The sequence below is a fragment of the Schistocerca americana genome, chromosome 9 (assembly GCF_021461395.2).
Source record: "Schistocerca americana isolate TAMUIC-IGC-003095 chromosome 9, iqSchAmer2.1, whole genome shotgun sequence".
In the NCBI taxonomy this organism is placed as follows: Eukaryota; Metazoa; Arthropoda; class Insecta; order Orthoptera; family Acrididae; genus Schistocerca; species Schistocerca americana.
The window spans coordinates 69020204-69037560 of NC_060127.1; the positions used below are offsets into that span (position 1 = coordinate 69020204).

General features: G+C 44.1%; 1 protein-coding gene across 1 annotated transcript in view; it reads right to left on the reverse strand.

Annotated features, from left to right (window-relative positions):
- Positions 1 to 13537, reverse strand: part of LOC124551280 (1,5-anhydro-D-fructose reductase-like) — a 39659-nt gene extending 26122 nt beyond the window's left edge. The window contains exons 1-2 of the mRNA XM_047126282.1: positions 13394 to 13537; positions 3454 to 3621 (exon numbers count right to left, since the gene is read on the reverse strand). Coding sequence (XP_046982238.1) covers positions 3454 to 3621; positions 13394 to 13468 — 243 coding nt within the window. The 5' untranslated portion in view covers positions 13469 to 13537. The remainder of the gene's footprint in view (positions 1 to 3453; positions 3622 to 13393) is intronic.
- Between the last annotated feature and the right edge of the window lie 3820 nt (positions 13538 to 17357).

Below are 17357 nucleotides of genomic sequence, written 5' to 3' on the forward strand. Positions count from 1 at the left end.
ATCTCGCCTGCTCTCACTATTCATCACATTTACTTGCGACGGTAGTGTATTCTTACCACATGACTCATATTCTATAATCAGTGTATAGTGTGACAACTGCCAAGACTACAGAAAGAGAACAAATATTTCAATGAACGGACGGACAGCTCATAGTGTCTTCCTGAATCATGCATTAATTTATCAACTGATTAAGCTGTTGAAATTCTCTGTAGCATTGTAGCCTACTTTAAATCATTGTTCACTTTGATATGCATAGTATTGTTCACACCTATGTTATGTGAGAAGATCACACGAAATCTTACGCTGTCCTTCTGAATACATACTTCCTTCTAAAACGGTTGTCTTGGAAAATCGTTTCGCAGGAATAGTTTTCCCTCCCCATCCCACTGTTTTTCATTACGCATTACGACATTGTACCATGTGGAATGAAACAGTTTGAGTATAGTTTGGAAATTTTGTTTGGAAATAGAAACCTAGCTTAGCCGCTGCCTGCTTGATGTTTGCTGTTGTTCTTTCGAAAAATCTGCAGCAATGTTGTCAAGACGCGATGTAAGTGGAAATTTTGATTAGGCTCGGGTAGCTGTTTTACTTCAGTTGCGCATTTAATACAAAGACAAGCTGCACTCAGATCAGTTACAGTTCAGTGCAAATCAGGTTCTGTTTGGTGAAAGGTTAGCATACGAGTTTAAGTTGGATAGCAGGTTGTGGGGACATGGTTTTGGTAACACGTACACTTTTATAGGGTGGGAGGAAAAGGTGGGCTAAACTCTACACAGAAACGAAATATAGTGTGAAGGTTACACATTGTTCTGCCCTTTTCTAAAATATATTTCTTTTTCGGGTTTGACTTGACTTGAGAGAGAGAACAAAAGTTAAACATTTTATGGCTAAAAGAGAAGAAAGACCGATGTGTTTGAATCGTACTGTCTCCAGTAGTCTAAAACGACATACTTTTCACACATATCAGCAATTTCAAATTACAGTCAATACAATCTTCGGATCTCGAAAATACATTCACGTTATTCTAGAAACTGAGTTGACGGAAGTTATGGAATACCTCCTAATACCGTGTCGGGTCTCCTTTTCCCCGGCGTAGTCCAGCAACTCGACGTGGGGCGGACTCAACAAGTCGTTGGAAATCCCCTGCAGAAATACTGAGCCAAGCTACCTCTATAGCAGTACATAATTGCGAAACTGTTGGCAGTGCAGGATTCTGTGCGTAAGACTAACCTCTCGATTATGTCCCTTAAAAGTTCGATGGGATTCGTATCAGGCGGCCTGAGTGGCGTAATTAGTTGCTCGAACTGTCCAGAATGTTCTTGAAACCGATCGTGAACAATTGTAGCCTGGTGACATCGCGCATTGTCACATCCACAAAACCCCATCGTTGTTTGGAAATAATGAAGTCCATGAATAGCTACAAATGATCTCCAGGCAGCAGAACATAACCGAGGATCCAGTCAGTTCCGTGTAAACAAAGCCCACACCATTATCGAGTCACCACGACCTTGCGCAGTGCCTTGTTGACAACCTGGGTCCGTGGCTTCGTGGGGTCTGCGCCACACGCTGACCCTACCATCAGCACTTAACAGCTGAAATCGGGACTCATCTCACAAGGGCACGGGTTTCCAGTCGTCTAGGGTCCAACTGAAAAGATCACGAGCCAAGAGACGCGCTGCAGGCGATGTCGTGGTGCTGGTAAAGGCACTTGCGTCGGTCGTCTGCTGCCATAGCCCGTTAACGTCAAATTTCGTCGCACTTGGCCTAACAGACACGTTCCTCGTATGTCCCACATTGATTGCTGTGGCTGTTTCATGCAATGTTGCTTGTCTGTTATCACTAAAAACTCTACGCTAACGCCGCTGCTCTCCGTCGTTAAGCAAAGGCCCTCGACCACCACATTCCCCGTGGTGACAGGCAATGCCTGAAATGTGGCTTTCTCGACACACTCTTAATTTATCTCGGAATATAGAATTCCCTAACGATTTCCACGCGTCTAGCTCCAATAAGCATTCTGCGTTCAGAGTCTGTTAATTCCCATCAAGTGGCATAATCACGCCAGAACCATTTTCACATGAACGATCTCAAGGCAAATGACAGTTTCACCAATGCACTGCCATTTTATACCCTGTGCATGCGGTACTACTGCCATTTTTACACTACTGGGCATTAAAATTGCTACACCAAGAGGAAATGCAGTTCATAAATGGGTATTCATTGGACAAATATACTAAAACTGACATGTGATTACATTTTCACGCAATTTGGGAGCATAGATCCTGAGAAATTAGTACCCAGAACAACCACCTCTGGCCTTAATAATGGCCTTGATACCCTTGGGCATTGAGTCAAGCAGAGCTTGGATGGCGTGTATAGGTACAGCTGCCTACGCAGCTTCAACACGATACCACAGTTCATCAAGAGTAGTGACTGGCGTGTTGTAACGAGCCAGTTGCTCGGCCACCATTGACCAGACGTTTTCAATTGGTGAGAGATTGGTTGGTTGGTTTGTGGGATTAAAGGGACCAGACTGCGACGGTCATCGGTCCCAATTGGTGAGAGATCTGGAGAATGTGCTGGCCAGGGCAGCACTCGAACATTTTCGGAATCCAGAAAAGCCCGTGCAGGACCTGCAACATGCGGACGTGCATTATCCTGCTGAAATGTTGGGTTTCGCAGGGATCGAATGAAGAGTAGAGCCACGGGTCGTAACACATCTGAAATGTAACGTCCACTGTTCAAAGTGCCGTCAATGCGAACACGAGGTGACCGAGACGTGTAACCAATGGCAATGTATCAAAGTCGGGAACGTGATGGTACGCATTTCTCCTCCTTACACGAGGCATCACAACAACGTTTCACCAGGCAACGCCGGTCAACTGCTGTTTGTGTATGAGAAATCGGTTGGAAACTTTCCTCATGTCAGCGCGTTGTAGGAGTCGCCGCCGGCGCCAACCTTGTGTGAATGCTTTGAAAAGCTATCATTTGCATATCACAGCATCTTCTTCCTATCGGTTAAATTTCGAGTCCGTAGCACGTCATCTTCGTGGTGTAGCAATTTTAATGGCCAGTAGTGTATATAGGAATATCGCTATACCATGACCTTTGTCACCTCTGTGTCTATACAGATTATGCCTGGATCTGCTTCAGATGTTCTTGAGTTACTTCTGTTTCAGCACTTTTTCACCTCTGACCTCACTCCTACAAGGTCTTCGTGGTCTGTACCCCTACGGTGCCTCTTGCCACAAGGTAGGCGATATTCGTCCCAGGTTTGGTTGAAACAGATGCAGTGTCTTAGGAGGAGATGTGAAACTTACATACATACAATGATCTTTTATATAAATGTGTACACTTGTGCAGTATGTATTGCAGTAACAACGGTTCTTAATGAGCACTTATCACATTATATGTGTCAGTAACTGCGAGCTTTGTATATATTAGCTACCCTCCTACCTTGGTGACGATGAACACGTCTTCCCGCTTGAGCTTCCCAGAGTCAAACCACTTCTTGAGGACGTCTCCGATTTCCTTCTCGTTGCCGTAGGCGTAGGCGGTGTCGATGTGGCGGTAGCCAGCCGTAAGAGCCGCGTCCACAGCTTTTCCGACATCGCCTGTCGATGACTGAAACCATCACATTTATGTTCAGTGATACACCAGCTTCCAAAACAATGTGACTTATTACTTCAAGAGACATGAATCAGATATTCCTCTCAGTCGCATCACAACAGCACAACAGCTGGTGTTCATGTTAATGATAACCTCTAAGCATTACACTGAAGCGCCAGAGAAACTGATATAGGCATACGTATTCAAATACAGAGATATGTTAAAATGCAGTATACGGCGATGAGGTCGGAAACGCCTATATAAGACGACAAGTGTCTGGTGCAGTTGTTAGATCGGTTACTGCTCCTACAGTGTCAGGTTATCAAGATTTAAGTGAGTTTAAACGTGCTGTTATAGTCGGCGCACGAGCGATGGGACGCATCACCTACGAGGTAGCGATAAAGTGAAGATTTTCGCGTATAACCTTTTTACGAATGTACCGTGAATATCAGGAATCCGGCAAAATATCAAATCTCCAACATCACTGAGGCTGGAAAAAGATCCTGGAAGAACGGGACCAACGACGATTGAAGAGAATCGTTCAAAGTGACAGAAGTGCAACCCTTCCCCAAATTGTTGCAGATGCTCGACCATCAATAAGTGTCAGCGTGCGAACCACTCAACGAAGGCCCACTCGTGTACCCTTGATGATTGCACGACACAAAGCCTCGCCTGGAGCCTTCAACACCGACATTAGACTGGAGATGAGCAAAAAGATGTTGCCTGGTCGGACGAGTCTCGTTTCAAATTGTATCGAGCGGATGGACGTGTACGGGTATGGAGACAACCTCATGAATCCATGGATCCTGCATATCGACAGGGGACTGTTTAAGGTGGTGGACGCTCTGTAATGGTGTGGGCGTGTGAAGTTGTAGTGATATGGGACCCCTGATACGTCTGGATACGACTCTAACGGATAACACGTACGTAAGTATCATGTCTGATCACCTGCATCCATTCATGTCCATTGTGCATTTCGACGGACTTGGGGAATTCCAGCAGGACAATGCCACACCCAACACGTCCAGAATTGGTACAGAGTGGCTCCAGGAACACTCTTTCGAGTTTAAACACTTTCGCTGGCCACCGAACTTCCCGGACATGAACGTTATTGAAAATATCCGGGATGCCGTGCAACGTGTTGTTCAGAAGAGATCTGTTCCTCCTCGTAGTCTTGCGGATGTATGGACAGCCCTGCAGGGTTCATGGTGTCAGTTCCCTCCAGCACTACTTCAGACATTAGTCGAGTCCAAGCCACGTCGTGTTGCGGCACGCACTTTTGCGTGCTCGCGGGGGGGGGGCTACACAATATTAGGCATGTGTACCTGTTTCTTTGGCTCTTCAGTATTTTTTTCTTTTTTTTTATCATATTTCATGCAGTTGCAAGAAACGATTTATTTAAGGTACGCGTTATCAGAAATTAGCTCATATAGTGACACATCTTTTGTGTACTAAAGTGACAGGTAGTTCTACTAGTTCACAAAATAATCATAATTTTGTTTTTTAAATCGACTCTAAATAACCAAGTACTGTTTTGAAAATTTTTTTTCCTGTGAACATTCTTTACATGCATGCTTGAGACAAAGTACGAGTAGCTATTAACGAAACGGTAATAGTTCAAAAACTGTGGAACTACTGTCATATAATAATTACCTAATGAGCACTGTACTGATGTACTTCCACTAACAATATCTAGAAAAAGACTTCGACAATGTGAAATAGTAAAAGGTGTCAGAAATTCTCAGAGGAAAGATGTGAACTGAAAAGGAACAATAAGAGTAGAAGACAAAGAACGAAGTGAGCAGATAAGAAGGGGTGCAAGACAGGAATACACAGTCTTTCACCGCTTCTGTTAAATCTACTCCTCGAAGAAGCAATGACAGAAACAGAAGATATGTTAAATAACGGGACTGAAATTTGTTGTGAAACAACGGTAATGATAAGGTTCACTGATGGGACTTATCGTAATTGAATGTGATGAAGTATTACAGGAGCTGCTGAATGCAATGGTCTAATGACTACAGAATATTGACTGAAAGTAAACTGATAACAGTGACGACAATAATGAGGTGCAGATGAAATGAGATTAGCGATAAAGTTACCATCAATACCCGAGACTACGAAGTAGACTCCGTTAAGGAATCCTGATATCTTGGAAGCACAGTAACATATTCAGGATAAAACAAAAAGGACTTGTAGTGCTGACTAGCTCAGTCAAAGAGGGTACTGCTCTGTTGAAAGAACTACCATGAAACATCATAATATTAATGCGTGAACACTAAAATTGAAGTACTGAAGCCGGCCGCTGTGGCCGAGCGGTTCTAGGCACTTCAGTCTGGAATTGCGCGACCGCTACAGTCGTAGGTTCGAATCCTGCCTCGGGCATGGATGTGTGTGATCTCCTTAGGTTAGTTAGGTTTAAGTAGTTCTAAGTCTAAGGGACTGATGACCCATAGCGCTTACAGCCATTTGAACCATTTGAAGTACTGATTTTTAATTTCAAGTATACAAGGAGGCCATAGAAACATACATATTTTGAAAGGTACTTTGCCACAGATGTGCACAAAGAATAAATCACGTGTGTACGTAGCCGCTGAGAGTGTTAAAAGGAAGCAGACGTCTTGATATTTATAACTGTGATGATACGCTCATCATCCATTAAAATCTGCAACACATGAACGTCGAAAATTGAAGTGCTGCCAACTTATGCCAAGCGTAATCATCAGCTGTTAGAGTAGCAATGACACACGAAAATAACAATGTTCCGTGAAATCACATTCTAGGGGTGTTCACTTTTACATCATTCATTTGCAGTGAAACACGCATATAGAGCAGTTACCAAGCGACAACTGCTAGGTCGATGATGTTACGTAGACGAAGTAATGGGAAAAACGCGGACATTGATAATATCATTCCATTGTTGTTTTGAAACGGGGAAGGAAAAGTAGACTTTAATGTCCCATCGACAGCGAGGTCATTAGAGATGCAGCACAACCTCTGATTGTTTCAAGGATGGGGAAGGAAGTCGGGCCTGGAACGATTTATGGAAATCATGGAAAACCAAAATCTAGATAATCCTCCCAAATGCGAGTCCAGAGTGCTAACCACCGTGCTGCCTCGCTTCGTGTTTTGAAAGATATATTTAATGTGAACTAAAGTAATTCCCAATAATTTTGAGAGCTATAAGTACAGTCTGATGAATTTACAGCGCAGATTTTGTAATATGTAGCATTTGGCACGTGAGGTTACTATACGAGATGCAACGGTATTCCCACTGTACAATCACAGGAGAAAATTAATTTACCACTGTTAGTACAAAAGCTATTTTTCAACGCAGTGTATCAAGGACACAGTTCAAACGCTCGAACAATAAAGGAGAAATCAAAGAATAAATCCAGTAATATTCGTAGCTACACTGCAGCATTTGGTAAGGTCAGTTCTGAGGCTAAAATTTCAGACTGCTTTACGCGGAGTGCATCACTTTAAGATACATGACATTTTTTATGATAGATCAGGTCCAATGACTTGTACGTATAATCTTTCACAGCTATATTTTTATGGCAGATATGAAATAAGAATCTGAATATGTATAAATTCCAGTTAATTGTGTAAAACCAAACGTTGAATCTCTTTGCTTTATTAACACAACTGATCTAATTTTGCCCACAGGCGATACTAGTAGGAATTAATTTGAAGAAGAAATTTGTAAGAATTTGTGTTTGGAACATAGCATTCTGTTGTGAATCTTGGGATTCTTAGAAAGAGAATACAACTGTTTGAGATGTCGTGATACAGAAGGATGTTGGAAGTGAGGGAGGGAATGACGATGTTCTCTACAGAATCGGTGAGCAATGGAAAATATGGAAAAATGGACAAAAACGAAGGAGACATGTTGAGGCATTAAGGAAAAATGTCAATGTTGCTCGAGGGAGCTGTAGACGGAAAAAACTGCAGCGGAAGGCAGGGTTTGGATTTTTTTCTTTATTGTACTTCAGTTCCCCATCCGGGGCAGGCTGGGAGCAGCATATATGCTGCTCTTCAGCCGAAAGACATTAATTATACAAGAGAAGACATTTAAATGTATAAAGGAGAAAATATGGCGTACATAAACATAAAAAGGGGGAAAATAATGGAAGAGGACAAAAAAAGGGGGCGGATGTAAAATGGAGATAAAAACCTGAAAAATGTATTGTGCACAAAACAAAACCTCACACTGGGACAGTTAAAAGAACACATGGCGAAGTATGGTTAGAGCATAAAAGTAGCGATGGACGGTGTAGCACATAATGATCACTGACAGTAACAAAATGTACAAGTCCAGCACACAATTAAAAGCACAGCTCTGGATGCACAGGAGAACAGCACAAAACACAACACTGACGTAGCACACTGAAGACAATGAGCAAACACAGGATCTGCCAGGGGCATGGAGATGAGGAAGAAGGGAATAATGAAGGGAGGGAGAGGTGGAGAGGGGGGAGACGGGCAGGGGAGTGTCGAAGAGGGCTGGGGAGGGAAGGAAATGGGAGGGACACAGTTGAGGAAGGGGTGCAGGGACTCGGGGGGGAGGGGGGGGGAAGGAGGAAAATCCGCTCTGGGAAAAGGAGGGGGGAGGAGGGCGGAGGAAAAGGGGGCCATGGGGAGGGAGGGGGGAACAAGACCAGGTTAAAGTTGGAACAAAGGGTATATGTCATGGCGAAGTTCAACATCCGGGAGGGGAAGGTGCTGGAAAATGCCCTGATGAAGGAGATTACGGATGTGGAGGTGGAGAGAGGGAGAGATACAGCGACAGAGCCGCGGCAATGGGTGGGGATTGGAGAGGAAGAGGAAACCAGGGGGTGGGGGGGATCAAGCCTATGGACAGTGTTAAGGATGCGGAGATGTTGGAGGAAAAGGAGGAGGTGGGGGAAGGGGAAAATGTCATACAGGAGTCGTGTGGGGGAAGGAAGGTGGATACAGAAGGCAAGGCGGAGCACATGGCGTTAGAGGATTTTAAGAGGCCTTGTAAAAGCAGTGGGGTAGGGGCAGGGATTGGTATACATTTAACATAATTAAGGACATTGAATGCAAGTGCTACTCCGAGATGAAGAGGTAGGCACCGGAGAGGAAGTTGCGGAGGGCCGCATCAAACCAGTCAGGAGACTCATAAAACAAGAGCCGCATTGGGCCGTGCATTACTTGCATATCCGAAACTTCCCGTCAAAAGTAAGAATCCACTTTCGACAACCAGCCACTAACGAGAGACAGTGCCAAACTCTGCTGTGATCACATCACTGACGACTGTGTGTTACTTCCTTTTCCCACTCTCAGCGCCTATGTACACACACGATTTTTTCTTTGTGCACATCTGTGGCAAAGTACCTTTAGATTTACGTATGGTTCATTGGCCTCCTTGTACACTGAAGCGCCAAAGAAACTGGTATGGCCATGCGTATTCAAATACAGAGATATATAAACAGGCAGAATACGGCGCTGCGGCCGGCAACGCCTATATAAGCACTTGTCGCTGCAGCGTGCAGTTACTTTTTATGAAACACTGCCGTGCAAGGTCTCGTACTGCAAAAATATTCATTTACGTCATGTGTTACAGATCTTAAAACTCTGTTTCTAGGATCTCCTTTTCCGGCTGGTGTGGCCGAGCGGTTCTAGGCGCTTCAGTCTGGAACCGCGCGACCGCTCCGTTCGCAGGTTCGAATCCTGCCTCGGGCATGGATGTGTGTGATGTCCTTAGGTTAGTCAGGTTTAAGTAGTGCTAAGTTTTAGGGGGCTGATGACCTCAGAGGTTGAGTCCCATAGTGCTCAGAGCCATTTGAACCATTTTTAGGATCTACTTTCGACCGTCATGATCTCGAACAACTTGCATGTAACAGCAGCTCAACAGCAGCTGCAAGAAAAGCAACTTTGAGGGGAAGATACCATTTAAAACGTAATATTTACGAAAAAAACACTTAAAACTACACGACTTGTAATTACACATTATAGTGATACTTACAGAAGGACAAAAATGAACAAGAATTGGATGGTATTTTGGAATAATAGTAAAGCATGTAAGACTGGACCCTATGAGACTCCTTCCAAGACACCTCTTCAGTTTCACAGACACTGCACTCCTGTCCCACTGTGTGCATATAGAGGCTGTAACGGGTATAAAAACAATTATTTTTGTATGTGGTACCTTAATATGTACACACATCAGTGTTTTGGTTGTTTTCCTCAGCGTCAAACAGTTTTCGCACAAACACGTTACATAATGTTCTACTTGGTTGTTTTCTGCATGGTTGTAACTGCACCAGTAAGTGGACCACACCTGTCAGGTTAGTCCAACAGTTTTGCATTCATGCACCCACACTTCAACACCTGACCTGCTGCTCAGGGGAAAGTAAACGTTATTGGCTTGATCTTGCCAAATGTACTTGGAGGTACTGACCAACCTAAAAAGCACACTAATCCATCATACATATTTGTGTGTGTGAATTTCTAAGGGACCAAACTGCTGAAGTCATCGGTCTTTAGACTTACACACTACTTAAAACAACTTATGCTAAGAACAACATACACATCCATGTCTGCGGGAGGACTCGAACCTCTGGCGGGAGGACCCATACGTATCTGTCCCACACATGCATGTCTTTGGCTCATGTGTTTTATAGCAGTCGACATGTACAAAAATTGGCACTCCATTACAGTATTAATGTCTCACCAAAGACATACCATAAATTGAGAACTAAATCAATTGATGTTTGTTTTCCTTACCAGTAGATCGATGTTTCTTTCAAGTTGGCACATAATGAGAGACATGTGGAGAATGCCTCATAGATTTCTCAGAGGTACATAAGTTTCAGGATTTCTGACCTTGGTTGCGCATGATGAAAGTGGACACTGGTTAAATGGAAGAAATGACACAGACCCCCAAATTTTAATATTACTTACCGAAATGCTGTGTAGGCGCTATGGTGGATACTCTAATGGTAGGACAGATGGATGATCCATCCCACAGGAGGTGTGGGGATTTTCCAACAGATGGGAGCACTGTGACATTGCATCGAGGCATCAGCTGTAAGCTAACCCAGTGTGCAATCGTGTGTTGAATCAGAGAGCAGTTGTGAGGCTGTGCGCATGTTGTGCTGGAGTGTCGTTTAATCAAACAAGTCCATTGCCCCATGAATACCAGCATACTACACACATGCCCATGCAGAATATGCAGACATGCTATTCGTGTACTGGCAATGTAACATCGCCGCCCATGCGGCTCTGAGATAATGTGGGAGATGTTTCCCTGATTGATAACTCCCTGTGCCAAGATACACTATGTGATCAAAAGTATCTGGACACCTGGTTGAAAATGACTTACAAGTTCGGGCGCCCTCCATCGGTAATGCTGGAATTCAATATGGTGTTGGCCCACACTTAGCCTTGATGACAGCTCCTACTCGTTTAGGCATACGTTCAGTCAGGTGCTGGAAGGTTTCTTGGGGAATGGCAGTCCATTCTTCACGTAGTGCTGCACTGAGAAGTATAGATGTCTGTCGGTGAGGCCTGGCACGAAATCGGTGTTCCAAAACATCCCAGAGGTGTTCTATAGGATTCCGTGCAGGCCAGCCCATTACAGGGATGTTACTGTCGTGTAACCACTCCGCCACAAGCCGTGCATTATGAACAGGTGCTCGATCGTTAGAAAGATGCAATCAGCATCTCCGAATTGCTCTTCAACAGTGGGAAGTAAGAAGGTGCTTAAAACATCAGTGGAGGCCTGTATAGTATGTCATAGCATTTGCAGTGGATTCTGATGCAGTTTGGAATTCCTGTGTGATCGGCTGGACAGATGTCTGCCTATTACACATCATGATCCTCTTCAACTGTCGGTGGTCTCTGTCAGTCAACAGACGAGGTCGGCCTGTACGTTTTTGTGCCTTATGTGTCCCTTCACGTTTCCACTTCACTATCACATCGGAAACAGTGGATCTAGGGATGTTTAGGAGTGTAGAAATCTCATGTGCAGACGTATGACACAAGTGACATTCAATCACTTGACCACGTTCGAAGTCCGTGAGTTCCGCGGAGCGCCCCATTCTGCTCTCTCACGATGTCTAATGACTACTGAGGTCGCTGATATGGAGTACCTGGCAGTAAGTGGCACACAATGCACCTGATATGAGAAACGTATGTTTTTTTTGGGGGGGGGGGGGGGTCCGGAAGCTTTTGATCGCATAATGTATTTCCCAGGGTTGCTGAACACTACCCAGTGTACACGTAACATCAAAACGTGAGGGTGTCCAGTCAGTTGAGGAAACGGAAGACATTATCGCAATGATATAACGGTGTCAACCACCAATACGTGGCACAATAGCCATGAGTTGGCCGGCCGGTGTGGCCGAGCGGTTCTAGGCGCTTCAGTCTGGAACCGTACGACCACTACGTTCGCAAGTTCGAATCCTGCCTCGGGCATGGATGTATGTGATGTCCTTAGGTTACTTAGGTTTAAGTAATTCTAAGTTCTAGGGGACTGATGACCTCAGATGTTAAGTCCCATAGTCGCGCGTGATTAGCCGAGCGGTCTGTGGCGCTGCAGTCATGGACTGAGCGGCTGGTCCCGGCGGAGGTTCGAGTCCTCCCTCGGGCATGGGTGTGTGTGTTTGTCCTTAGGATGATTTAGGTTAAGTAGTGTGTAAGCTTAGGGACTGATGACCTTAGCAGTTAAGTCCCATAGGTTTTCACACACACACACACACACACACACACACACACACACATTAAGTCCCATAGTGCTCAGAGCCATTTGAACCATTTTTTGAGCCATGAGTTCGATATGCCCCAAACATGGTTGTGGGGTACGTTAAGTTCTGAGGGCTTGTACCCATTCCATGAGCAGCCCGAGCTACATCTGCATCCAAGTGACTCAGTAAGCTGACAACAATTTTACGAATGGTTGGCTGTACACAAAGACGTCGCGCAATACACTTTATTTACATGTGAGGCTACATTTACACGCAATGGTATCATAAACAACTGCAATTCTAATACATGGGTGATGGAGAACGCACATAACACTAAAGAAACAAGATTGCAAGTTAGGTTCTCAGTGAACATCTGGTGTGGTAAGATTGATGACCTGGCGTTCCTGCCAAATGGCTTCCTGATAGAAGAACTACCTGCACTTTTGGAAGATGTAACATTGGAGCAACAATGGCAACATGATGGCTCACTCAGTCGCTGTACCAGACAAGTGTCTCAGTGTGAATGACACATTTCGTAGACGGTGGATTGGCTACGGTGGACCCATTAACTGCACTGCCAGATCACCCAACCTAACCTCATTAGACGTCTGCTTATGGGGCTGGTTAAAGGGGGATGTGTACGATACGAAGGTGGACACACATGAAGAACTTGTCGCTCACTTTACCGACGTTTTTGCTCGCATTAAAGCCCGCCTTCCAACGCATTAACGGGTACATTCAGATGGGTGGGAGACTTTCTGAAGACCTCTTGCAGGATGGATCCGTCACCCGCTCCACCACCGCTCCGTCCACCACAGCGCCCCAGTTCCATAACGATCGAAAATCGGATACATGTTCATAGGACTACTTCGGTTTATTTTCGCATGTAGAATTACCTCACATGTTATATGACATTCGTCCTGAATCACCCTGTTCGTTCATACCAAACTCTTGTTGATGTCTTTTTGTTTAGATAGGGAAACATATTTGAGGAAGATCAACAGACTCACTGAGAATGTAGCGAATAATGTGCATTGGTCAATATGTATGCGAATGTTTGTAATGTAACATACCTGCCACGTTCCCAGGCCCACAATGGGCATCTTCTGTCCATTGTAGAAAGTGATGTACTGCAATTTGCTGGCCATCTCGCTGTTGTCTTGCGTTGCTGGCAGACCAGTGGAAGAGGCAAAGTGGTTACGGACTGTCTTCCGCGCACAGCGATACTGCTGTTTATACTACCGGCAGAAGTACTTGAAAACACAGTCGGTGACTGCTGTCCTTATCTCTAGAAGCGCATATATCGTAATAAGAAGATAAGGCGAGCGAAATACGAGCTCAAATGACATCACGAGGACTACAAAGGAAAAATCCGGTGGTGAGCACGACACTCTTGTATGATGCTTATCAAGAAATAGGCATCATGCGTATTAGGGACTTGCACAACTGGACACAACATTGCGAAACACGCGTGCGTCTAAAATGCTGCGCAGCATATTTTTTCCGAAGTTCTTGTTTCGTGGCCTTCCTGTTACATCAGATATTTTAGAGATTGCTAGCTGCCAGACTGTTGAAGGTAAGCCAACAAAAATCAAATACTGGGGTGGTGCATACGTCCGCAACGTTTTTCCATAAGTTTAATAAACACAACAGATGCTCATGACAGAGACTTAAGTCATCAATAATACAGGGTGTTTCAAAAATGACCGGTATATTTGAAACGGCAATAAAAACTAAACGAGCAGCGATAGAAATACACCGTTTGTTGCAATATGCTTGGGACAACAGTACATTTTCAGGCGGACAAACTTTCGAAATTACAGTAGTTACAATTTTCAACAACAGATGGCGCTGCAAGTGATGTGAAAGATATAGAAGACAACGCAGTCTGTGGGTGCGCCATTCTGTACGTCGTCTTTCTGCTGTAAGCGTGTGCTGTTCACAACGTGCAAGTGTGCTGTAGACAACATGGTTTATTCCCTAGAACAGAGGATTTTTCTGGTGTTGGAATTCCACCGCCTAGAACACAGTGTTGTTGCAACAAGACGAAGTTTTCAACGGAGGTTTAATGTAACCAAAGGACCGAAAAGCGATACAATAAAGGATCTGTTTGAAAAATTTCAACGTACTGGGAACGTGACGGATGAACGTGCTGGAAAGGTAGGGCGACCGCGTACGGCAACCACAGAGGGCAACGCGCAGCTAGTGCAGCAGGTGATCCAACAGCGGCCTCGGGTTTCCATTTGCTGTGTTGCAGCTGCGGTCCAAATGACGCCAACGTCCACGTATCGTCTCATGCGCCAGAGTTTACACCTCTATCCATACAAAATTCAAACACGGCAACCCCTCAGCGCCGCTACCATTGCTGCACAAGAGACATTCGCTAACAATATAGTGCACAGGATTGATGACGGCGATATGCATGTGGGCAGCATTTGGTTTACTGTCGAAGCTTATTTTTACCTGGACGGCTACGTCAATAAACAGAACTGGCGCATATGGGGAACCGAAAAGCCCCATGTTGCAGTCCCATCGTCCCTGCATCCTCAAAAAGTACTGGTCTGGGCCGCCATTTCTTCCAAAGGAATCATTGGCCCATTTTTCAGATCCGAAACGATTACTGCATCACGCTATCTGGACATTCTTCGTGAATTTGTGGCGGTACAAACTGCCTTAGACGACACTGCGAGCACCTCGTGGTTTATGCAAGATGGTGCCCGGCCACATCGCACGGCCGACGTCTTTAATTTCCTGAATGAATATTTCGATGATCGTGTGATTGCTCCGAAACATACAGGAGGCGGCGTGGATTGGCCTCCCTATTCGCCAGACATGAACCCCTGTGACTTCTTTCTGTGGGGACACTTGAAAGACCAGGTGTACCGCCAGAATCCAGAAACAATTGAACAGCTGAAGCAGTACATCTCATCAGCATGTGAAGCCATTCCGCCAGACACGTTGTCAAAGGTTTCAGGTAATTTCATTCAGAGACTACGCCATATTATTGCTACGCATGGTGGATAAGTGGAAAATATCGTACTATAGAGTTTCCCAGACCGCAGCGCCACCTGTTGTTGAAAATTGTAACTACTGTAATTTCGAAAGTTTGTCTGCCTGAAAATGTACTGTTGTCCCAAGCATATTGCAACAAACGGTGTATTTTTATCGCTGCTCGTTTAGTTTTTTTTGCCGTTTCTAATATACCGGTCATTTTTGAAACACCCTGTATATTCTCCTTCACTATTTACAACAGTCTGTCAACGTTGGGGTAACTTTTCGATTCCGCGACAGTAGAAATCTTAATTGTTTTGAGACGAAAAACTTGTCGAGTCATGTTCGGAGCGCCTTTTCATCCGCAAAGGAAATTCCTTGAAGGTTGTTCGGCAGAGAGCGGAAAAGGTAAAAATCTGAGGGCGCAAGGTCAGGTGAATAAGCTGGGTGTGTAATGACTTCCCAATCCAACTCATGCATAGTGGTTTTTGAGTGTAACAGAATGCGTGCGGGCGTTGTCGTGGAGCAGACTTTCTGATCATGGTTTTAGGACTGCGCCTGCAAGACGTCTGAATTGTCGAGATAAATCTTAGCAGTGATGGTTATACCTAGAGGGAGAAATAGTAGACCACATCGTCGCTGCTTCACGACATGCCTAACTTATCTTTTGCGTATGCGTGTAGGTCTTTGTACAAGGAGTTGCTGTTTTGTTTGGGCTCAACCATTCCTTTCTCGTTCATACGGAAAAAAGTCCTCTGAACATGTCAAACCTTCCCGTCTCCTCTATATCTCTTTTGTTATTACGCAATAACCTTCTCCTCTATACCTCTTTTGTTAATGATAACCTTCCCTTTTACAACAAACTATGTAACCTTTTCTTAGGATTTCTATCTCTTGCTTAATAGTAACAAATGAAATGTTCCCTTTGAAATTTATTCTCTTTCTCTATCTTCGTATACAAATTTAATTGCTGCTTATTAAAAGTGATTTTCTGATTATTTCGACGAAACGTAGAATGTGTCTGCAATAACCCAAAACTGTTCCTTACCTTTTTTTACTGTTACTGGATCGCCATCTGACTGCTACATCGAACTGCGACATGAATATACTTACTCTGTTTTACTATACTCTATTAGCTGCTGGTGGGCTTTCATAATAAGTGGCTGTATTTATTACCAAAGCTGACGTTATTCTTTAATAGCAAAGCTGACGTTGTCTATAATTAATTTGACTGAAATTACGTAATTCATGGTTAAACTTTTTCTTGACAACAATAAAATTTTGCAAAGTTTTACGTTGATGGTTTTTGGGATGGATTATAATTAGAAATGCAATAGTTCTGGCAAAAGTTAATTATATTCTGAATGAAATGATTTTACAAACGTTCCAATGGGACTTACTTTTTACAATAATCTTACAACCAGCAATGCGCGAACATACCTTCAGTAGTCTTGAGTTTCTCCAAAAAATTAATTCAATAATATTAGTTTCTCTTATTATAATAGTTAGCTGATGTCTCTGTACATCCGTTTATAATCTCTTGTAAATCATAGCTAGTGGCTGGCAGGCACACCGCTCCTCTCAACTTCTCGCTTCAGACCTGCTACCGACTCGCTTCACATCTCGCTTACTACTGACTTCCTACGAACGCTAAAGTGCGGTCTCTCCCGCCAACAATGCTTTCTGGTGCAGACAGTCCTTGCTACCATTACAAAATGTATCAGTGCGTGGTCTTTCTCGCTCTTTCCTTTAAGTGTATCCACACGCGGTCTCTCCCGCCCTTTTTAAAATTATATCAATTTGCGGTCTCTCTTGTCAACAATACTTTGGTGCAGACATTCCCTGCTACCACAATTATTTCCAACATGACAAATATTAATTATTCCTACTTAATCCTATTACTAAAATATAAACATCTTTCATAAATTGTGGTTTGACAATAGACATCAGAAATATACACGTCTTACACATGCGTCTGGAAATGCATCTTTGCCACTGTAGATGGAACTTACGAATGACAGTTCCTCTGACCACTATTGTCTTGTG